Source organism: Argentina silus (assembly GCF_951799395.1).
Source record: "Argentina silus genome assembly, chromosome: 1".
NCBI classification, from domain to species: domain Eukaryota; kingdom Metazoa; phylum Chordata; class Actinopteri; order Argentiniformes; family Argentinidae; genus Argentina; species Argentina silus.
Window position 1 is genome coordinate 2055379 of NC_139655.1, and position 9550 is coordinate 2064928.

The 9550-nt window shown below is 41.4% G+C and overlaps 1 protein-coding gene across 1 annotated transcript; it reads right to left on the bottom strand.

Moving 5' to 3' along the window:
• Positions 1–2254: 2254 nt before the first annotated feature.
• LOC310813204 (butyrophilin subfamily 2 member A1-like) lies at positions 2255–5610 on the bottom strand. Its single transcript, XM_083682067.1, has 9 exons — positions 5534–5610; positions 5379–5420; positions 4896–4979; positions 4717–4791; positions 4501–4584; positions 4215–4289; positions 3908–3991; positions 3677–3766; positions 2255–3071 (listed from the first exon to the last, which is right to left on the bottom strand). Exons 1-9 carry the CDS (start codon positions 5556–5558, stop codon positions 2536–2538), a joined length of 1095 nt encoding a protein of 364 aa, XP_083538193.1. The 5' UTR covers positions 5559–5610; the 3' UTR covers positions 2255–2535.
• Between the last annotated feature and the right edge of the window lie 3940 nt (positions 5611–9550).

The window sequence follows — 9550 nt, forward strand, 5'->3', positions numbered from 1 at the left end:
GAGAGTACAGGAGAGTACAGTAGAGTACAGGAGAGGACAGTACAGGAGAGTACAGTAGAATCAGGAGAGTACAGGAGAGTACAGTAGAGTACAGGAGAGTACAGTAGAATCAGTAGAGTACAGGAGAGTACAGTAGAGTACAGTAGAGTACAGGAGAGGACAGTAGAATCAGGAGAGGACAGGAGAGTACAGTACAGGAGAGGACAGTAGAGTACAGGAGAGTACAGTAGAGTACAGTAGAGTACAGTTCTCCCCCAGAGTGTTATCCTCTCTTTGTCTTCTACTTTAAATACATATGGAAATGGTTTACAGCTCAGATATGTTGGATTCTAATGTTTTATTTTCATAATTTATATATGATGACAAAATGTGTTTTGAATACGTACTGGAGCTTGTATGTATGTACTATAGATGACTTTGCTGTGTGTGTGTGTGTGTGTGTGTGTGTGTGTGTGTTCTTACATGTGCCTGGCTCAGGGCAAGGTACCATGAAAAGGGAAGGCCACACGTGGGTTGCAATCATCAAAAAAAGATATTTATTAAAGTAATCTTAACAACTGAGGTGAAGTAAAGTCAGTATAAATGATGGGTTTGGAAACTAAAAGTGTAATGCAGTCAGCAGTGTGGTGTAGTGTGTGGTGTAATGTGTGGTGCAGTGTGTGGTGCAGTGTGTGGTGTAGTGTGTGGTGTAGTGTGTGGTGCAGTGTGTGGTGTAGTGTGTGGTGCAGTGTGTGGTGCAGTGTGTGGTGCAGTGTGTGGTGCAGTGTGTGGTGTAGTATGTGGTGTAGTGTGTGGTGTAGTGTGTGGTGTAGTATGTGGTGTAGTATGTGGTCTAGTGTGTGGTGCAGTGTGTGGTATAGTGTGTGGTATAGTGTGTGGTGTAGTGTGTGGTGTAGTATGTGGTCTAGTGTGTGGTGTAGTATGTGGTCTAGTGTGTGGTGCAGTGTGTGGTGTAGTGTGTGGTGTAGTGTGTGGTGCAGTGTGTGGTGTAGTGTGGTGTAGTGTGTGGTATAGTGTGTGGTGTAGTGTGTGGTGTAGTGTGTGGTGTAGTGTGTGGTCTAGTGTGTGGTGTAGTGTGTGGTGTAGTGTGGTGCAGTGTGTGGTGCAGTGTGTGGTGTAGTATGTGGTCTAGTGTGTGGTGCAGTGTGTGGTGTAGTGTGTGGTGCAGTGTGTGGTGTAGTGTGTGGTGCAGTGTGTGGTGTAGTGTAGTGTGGTGCAGTGTGTGGTGCAGTGTGTGGTGTAGTGTGTGGTGTAGTGTGTGGTGTAGTGTGGTGCAGTGTGTGGTGTAGTGTGTGGTGTAGTGTGTGGTGTAGTGTGGTGCAGTGTAGTGTGTGGTGTAGTGTGGTGCAGTGTGTGGTGTAGTGTGTGGTGCAGTGTGTGGTGTAGTGTGTGGTGCAGTGTGTAGTGTAGTGTGTGGTGTAGTGTGGTGTAGTGTGTGGTGTAGTGTGTGGTGCAGTGTGTGGTGTAGTGTGGTGTAGTGTGTGGTGTAGTGTGTGGTGTAGTGTGTGGTGCAGTGTGTGGTGTAGTGTGTGGTGTAGTGTGTGGTGCAGTGTGTGGTGTAGTGTGTGGTGTAGTGTGTGGTGCAGTGTGTGGTGTAGTGTGTGGTGTAGTGTGTGGTGTAGTGTGGTGCAGTGTGTGGTGTAGTGTGTGGTGTAGTGTGTGGTGTAGTGTGTGGTGCAGTGTGTGGTGTAGTGTGTGGTGTAGTGTGTGGTGCAGTGTGTGGTGTAGTGTGTGGTGTAGTGTGTGGTGCAGTGTGTGGTGTAGTGTGTGGTGTAGTGTGTGGTGTAGTGTGGTGCAGTGTGTGGTGTAGTGTGTGGTGCAGTGTGTGGTGTAGTGTATAAACAAAAGAAACCAGATTGGTGCTGGAGGCGAGGAGAAAGCGGAGAGCGACCCAGCCAGCTTGGAGAGCCTTCTTAAAGCTCCCAGACCAGGAAGTAATCACTTCCCCAATTAGCCCTTCATCCACTCCACCTGCAGGAGACAATTAACACACAGCGGAGGAGGATCCAGGCAAAGCCGTGACAGTGTGCACGTGTGTGTGTGTGCACATGCAATGTAATGCTTTGAGTACATATAAAGCTACCTCCCTCCTACAGTGTTGTGTGTGTGTGTCTGTGTTTTATCTACAAGTGTGATTACATGAGTATCTGTTTTCTATGAGCATCATCTACTGTGTCAACAAAGAGATTCAGCGAACCACTTCAGCAATAACATCTTTATTCAACCAAATTTACATTAAAATCTTATCCTGTATTCAATGATAATAAACATATAAGCAATCAAGTACGTTACATTCAATGAGAGGGGACCAGATATCAGACATTTGCATTGAAGCATCTCATCTCATTTCATCTTTTTAGTTTTGTGTGAAAATACATGATCATCACAATATGTTCTATACTGTTTCTGTGAATCACTTAAACAGGGTTTCTCTACATCATATCAAGAAAAAATAAGTAAAAGTAAAAAAGTAAAATAATGAAAAATAAAAATCTGAAAAACATGAAATCCTACAAAGATTATAACTCAGTCTGTTTAATTGACAGGAGTGATGACCAGAGGGGCTGAGTTCTTACCACCATCATTAAGGTGAGGGTTGAAGTATGGATAGAGTTTCTCAGTGAAGGTGATGCCAGTGAAGGAGTAGATATGAGACCTGTTGTCCACATCATAGAAGGAGACCTGACCCCCCTCATAATCTACAAACACCCCCACCTTCTGGGGCTTCTGACTGAGAGAGAGGAGGACAGAAGGGCCAGCTAGAGCCATGTACTCCCCATCCCTCAGCCACACAGTCCAGTACCCATTGTCAGGGCTAAGTGTAATACTCCCTTTCCTGTTGATGGACTCTCTAGCCACTCCTAGGTCCCAGCCAGTCTTGTCCTTCACCTGCACCTCATAGTAGAATCTCCCTGAGGAGAAGCCCTCCTTCCCCAAGACAATGACAATAGGATCAAACCTCTTTGGGTTGTCAGGGAGATTCTGTCGTTTGCTTCCATGTCTCACTTGTTTCCCATCTTCAGACAGGATAAGCGAAGGATGTGCTGTATCAGGGTCCAGAGTGACGTCCACTGTGGAGGACATATACATAGTTTATACTGGGCCTTTACAATGCTGTTGTATCAATGATGTGTAGTGTGACGACCCCAGGTCTAGGTTGATTAGATTGCATTGACTAGACACTACATAACTGACAACACACCCCATAGCCCCAGAGGGCAGTGTTGCTCAGACATACTGTCAGGTGGACTTCCTGCCTGAAGGTTACAAAAGAGAGGGGCGTGGCCCGTGCTCTCTCTGTACCATTGCTTGTCCAACGCTCTCTTTGATGGTTTCTCTAATTTGTCTTGGAGACCAACAAGGAGAGCAACATGGACATGGATGGACTAGAAATGTGGGACACAAGTCCCTTCAATAGTTTTATATATGTAGTTTACCACCTTTAATTGTATATCAACTCTGAACACTGGAACTGGCCGACCAGAGGAGGACAACGCTACAAGTCTGATTTACTTTCCCTGTTCTACATCTAATTGATCTAATTGGCCTATTCTCCATCTATTGACATCATTATTATGAGACTTTTACTGAATCTTAATGGGTCTGAGCCCTGTCTCGTGTCACTACCCAGTGATGCCCAGTAGGGGGCAGGGTGGTATCACAGAATAAGGCTCACCTGATGCTAGTTGATGACATGTGAGGTCAGCCTTATCTTTAATAAGTACAGCCAGTTCCTTCTTCTGCTCGTCATGTGTTTTCTTTGTCTCTGTAACAGAAAATAGAGGTATAGGGCTTCTTATGATGAGTACACTTAGTCATGATAGGCTGAGATGTTTTGCAGGACTCCAACCAGTCATTCCTAGCAGTACTGAGCAGTATCTGTTTCTGTCCTATGGAAACATCTCACCTGAAAGTTCTCTCTCCAGAGCAGTCTTTCTCTCAGAGAGTTCACTGGATTTGTTTTGTTCTTCCACAAGTTTTGTTTTTACGTCTGTTTGGGAGAGAAGTAGATATCTAGTACATATCACACACATTCAAGCAGTTAAAACAATATGCATCTATGAGTTGACTGTTTGCTGTGTTCCCTTAAGCCCTTTTCTTGTTTTTCTTGTTGTAAAAAGGGAAGAAATGACCACACTTGAGTGATTTGGTGAATTGCTATATTGAATATTTGGTTGAATTTGTACAGAATGTACTTGGATGACCAAACTCACCAGCGAGTTCCTTGTCCTTCATATCTGAGAGGTTTTCATAGCTCTTTTTCTGGTCCTCCATTTTCTTCAATGTGTCTGTGAAACAATAACTTGTTTGTATAAATTCACTACACATGCATTCAGCTGAAGAGGATAAACCCCTCAGAGACCAAAACAATTCATCAATAGACGCTGAGAACAACTGATCTCCACTGAGCCCAAGCCCAAGAGTTCTGATCAACTTTTACAACCAAGTTTTCCTTTAAAGATGAGCCGTGTATTTGTGTGTTCCATGGTAACAGCTCACCTGAAAGCTCTCTCTCCAGAGCAGTCTTTCTCTCAGAGAGTGTTCTGGATTTGTTCTGTTCTTCCTCAAGTTTTGTTTTTATGTCTGTTCGGGAGAGAAAGGCAAAGAGTAGATACATTACAATTAATGGTAGAATATTCATTCACATATTCAGTTGTTTGATCAACTCCTTGGAGACAATTATGATTTGACAATCATAATGGACAAGGAACTCACCAGAGAGTTCCTTGTCCTTCGTATCTGAGAGGTTTTCATTGCTCTGCTTCTGGTCCTCTAAGTTCTTCAGTGTGTCTGTGAAACAATAACTTGTTTGTAAAAATTCACTCCACATGTACATGTAAGAAGATCTGATATCCAGTATTGATATTGGCACAATGAAAAAAGCTTCCACTCACCCTTTAGATTGTTCTCCATCTTTAAGTAACTGTCATTCATGTTTCTGTTCTGAACTTGCAGGGCTTCAAATTCTGCGTGTAAGCCTTGACCGGAAGAGAGTTATCTTATTACAAGCATTTTCTTCAGAATGCATCATTATATTAATTTTATCTTGGTAAAAGGTCATTATTATTCGTGTGATTTACTGAAAAATGAGTCAACTATACTGTTCGAAAAGTTCCCCACAAATGTATGTGTGATGAGAGGGGTTCAAACCCAGGTCTCCTACAGGGAAGACAAGGCGTCTACAGTACCATTAGGCCAAGAGGACGTTCTCAGGGTCCCAAGGCGACACTTGAGTTAAAGCGTCTCAGACAGGGCTACCTCATCATGACAGTGCTGCATATACATATTGTTCTATTGTAAATTATGAATATCAGGAAGTATTCTACTCTACTCTACTCTACTCTACTCTACTCTACTCTACTCTACTCTCAACTCACCTGTCAGGTTCAGGTGAAAGGTCTCCTTCATCTGAATCACATCTGGTCATCAAGAGAGAAGAGTATAAGTATTTTAATATTGTATCATCATCATCATCATCATAATCTTCATTATCATCATCATCATAATCTTCATTATCATCATCAGTACTTACAAACAACTCTACATGTGACGGCCATTCCGATCAGGAGAACAGAGAATAAAACCAGCAGCAGTTTCAGTGATACACCTCTAGAGGTCACAACATTTGACCTTGCCACAGGAGAGGGGTCATCAGGGTCATCAGGGTCAGGGTCAGGGTCACATGAGGGTGGTGGGTCTGGGACACCAGCTGAGAGGAAATTGAGAATGAATGGTGACACTTGACTGGATTGACTGGATAACTGCATTATCAGGGACATAATTAATTGATACTGTATTAAATACAGTAAAGTATAAATATGAAGTATTTTATGAAAACAAAATGTAGGGGGAAGAAGTCATAAGTGTTTTTCTCATGAAAAAGTGAGAAGTTGTAATTATCTCATGATGCTCTTCATAACTCATTGCCTATTCATCAAAATCAAGAGATAGGCCGATACATTGTTTGAAATTACATACTGTGGCTTTAATAAAAATGCTGATCTAAACATCTGCCAACATGTGTTACCTAAACAGATTGCTAAAGCATATTCAATTCTAGTCTTAATGAAAAAACTGTCTCCTAAAATACGTCACTGCCACTTTAAGACCAAGTCAGCGTCAGTCATTGAAGTTGAATGACGGCATTAACGGTTGATGTGGAAGCTTGTTGAGCTGTAAAATATGTAGTATTTATTTATTATTTTACTTTAAAAGCATGTCTTGCCTTGTATACAAAGCTAAAGCAAGCTAAAGTTTCTTGCAATAATACAATGGAAATCTGTTTCTGGTATTGGATTCTTTGTTCCTCTTTTTGACATGAATACAAGACTAAGTCATAGAGGGGAACGTTAGATGTACAGCTTTGAATTGTCTCTCTGTCTGCTTGATCAACTGCTTTGCTGCTAGTAGGGGTGTACCGAGAGGTCACTACCTGTACCTGGGAATGTTCAACCCTCAGCGTGGCGTCAACCGGAATTATGTTTACAGTTAAGTGTTGCTAATCATTTGCTCATCATTTATCAATTGTCTTTATACCATAAAGCCAGAAAACGGTTTAGTTCTGATACATCTAGCACAGTAATTGTAATCGTCTACAGTACATTTCTCTGTCTTTTTTTTTTATTTTGTCTAGATTAACTTCTTTCTTGAACCTTTATTTTTGGCAGGGAGTCCCATTGAGAACAAGGTCTCTTTTACAATGGAGCCCTGCATAGACACAATTTACAACCATACATAATACAAAACATTATAAACACTGTCAGGAAAACAGCCACATTTTTCAAAAATTGCATATAAAACAGTGTCATTGGCATTTAAATGCAGGTTACAATTATTTACAGAAAATCCAATATTGTTAATGTAAATCGTGAAAAGAACCGGACCAATAATCGATCCTTGTTATAAGGTTAAAATAAGTGCTTACTGTACACTAAGATAGAATGATCGAGTGATAGAATCAAGCAAATTATTGAGAATCCATCAATCCATCATCTTCGCTAGAAAACACATAGGGCAACGTTTGCTGAACCTGGCGATTTTCAACTGAAAAAAAAAAACCTTTGTTCAGTAATTTTACCAACTTTATTACAAGAGATCGATTCCCCCCACTCTACTGTATCTGTGTGTGTGTGTGTGTGTGTGTGTGTGTGTGTGTGTGTGTGTGTGTGTGTGTGTGTGTGTGTGTGTGTGTAGTGAGTGAGGCCAGCCCCTCCCCCTCTGCTCTCAGCAACTGAGGGAGAAAAAACTGCGCTCTCTCGCTTCAGCCAAAACACGTCAAGTATCTGTATCTGTCATGCAAATCCGAATACGCAACTTCATTAAACTTATCCATAATGTAGAGTGAATGAATGAACAGCAACACATACACTATTAGTTTACCTTACTTGGTCTACTATTTTGACATTTGACCGACAGGAACAGATCGCTTCTCTCCCGATGCTGTGAGTGTGTGAGGGGGACCAGCCCCTCCCCTCTGCTCTCTGCAGATCGCTCTCTCCCTCTCTCGCTTCCATCCGATCTGTTGCTCGTGACAAAACTCAGAAATTCCCCAAAACTAAATTGATATTGGTAATATAAACAAGTTGATATTCTGCACTGTTTAACTCGCAATATTGGTGCACATCTTAATATCGTATTCGAGTTCGGGTATGTTCAATCGGAATTATGTTTACAGTTAAGTGTTGCTTATCATTTGCTTATCATTTATCAATTGTCTTTATACCATAAAGCCAGAAAACGGTTTAGTTCTGATACATCTAGCACAGTAATTGTAATCGTCTACAGTACATTTCTCTCTTTTTTTTTTTATTTTGTCTCGATTAACTTCTTTCTTGAACCTTTATTTTTGGCAGGGAGTCCCATTGAGAACAAGGTCTCTTTTACAATGGAGCCCTGCATAGACACAAGGGAAGCACAGGGAAGCACAGGGAAGCTGTCTTGGTCCTCTGCTTTTTTCAATATACATGTTACCGTTAGGTGACATAATTAGGGATCATAACGTCAATTTTCACAGTTACGCTGACGACACACAATTATATATCGCAATGGAGCCGAACTACTCAGTTGCCTTGTGCTCCTTGACTGCCTGTCTGTCTGCAGTAGAACAATGGATGAACAAAAACTTTTTAAAACTTAATGAGAACAAAACAGAAGTCTTATTAGTTGGCCCAAAAGACAAAAGGGAAGTAATTTTTAATAACTTGCGTAGAAACACGCCGTCTAGTTCCCTGGGGAAACTGTCTTCTTGGATCAAACCTGAAGTCACAAGTCTTGGTGTTGTCTTAGACTCAGATTTAAGTTTTAAGTCCCAAATAAACAAGGTGACGAAAACATCATTTTTCCATCTTAAAAATATAGCAAAAGTTCGAAAAAATGTTAAACAACAAGATGCTGAAAAATTGATTCACGCATTTGTCCCGTCAAGGTTGGACTACTGCAACTCTGTCTATTCAGGCTGCCCAAAAAATGTTTTAAGGAGACTCCAGCTCGTTCAGAATGCGGCAGCCAGAATCCTTACAAAAACGAAACGCACCGAGCACATTTCCCCTGTTTTGTTTATTTTACATTGGCTTCCCATTGAGGCCAGAATTGATTTTAAAATTTTACTTCTAACTTTTAAAGCCCTACATGGACAGGCGCCGGTGTATTTGTCCGATATGCTTCGGCCATATACTCCGGCGCGTGCCCTCCGGTCACGGGATGCGGGGTTATTAGTTGTCCCGCCTGTGAACAAAACAACAGTTGGAGGTAGGGCTTTTTATTCTAGAGCTCCTCTTTTATGGAATGGCCTCCCCATTTTTATTAAGGAGGCTGATTCCATTAATGTTTTTAAATCCAGACTCAAAACATATTTATTCAATAAATCCTATGGCCAGTCCAGCGTGCATACACACACGCGCACACGCACGCATACACACACACACAGTTTTTAAATCCTATTAATTTGAATAATTTTATTTTTTTTGCTCTGCTTTTTTTTAAATTATTATTATTTTTTTTACTTTTTTTTTTTTTTTTTTTTTGCTTTTGCTTTTCTGTTGAAGCACTTTGAGACCGCTCTGCGGTGAAAAGTGCTATATAAATGAGTTATTATTATTATTATTATTATTATTATTATTATTATTATTATTATTATTATCTCTATCTGCTAGTCAGCTGTCACTCTCCGCTGGCGCCACCGGCTCACGCAGGCCGAAGCAAGAGTCCCGAATCATGAATTTGACAATAATCCAAAATAGATTATTTCATTTGGGGCCCTTAGAAAGTTGCAGGGCCTTGGGGGATCATCTATTTCATTTATGCTTCTAGCCGGCCCTGAATGTAGCCAGGCTCTGTGACAGAAAACCACAAATCTAGACCTTTTCCAGATTACCAATTATTTGGTAATGCCTTTACACACACATGGTGGGAATGGAGTTAGGAGCTCTGCACGCCAAACCCAAGCATCTACCACTAGACCAAAAGGACATCTTTCCAGTCTGAAGACGCCACTTGTCCTTACCAGTCTCCAGGCAAGGTTACTCATCAAGTGAGCATGGTTCCAAACCAC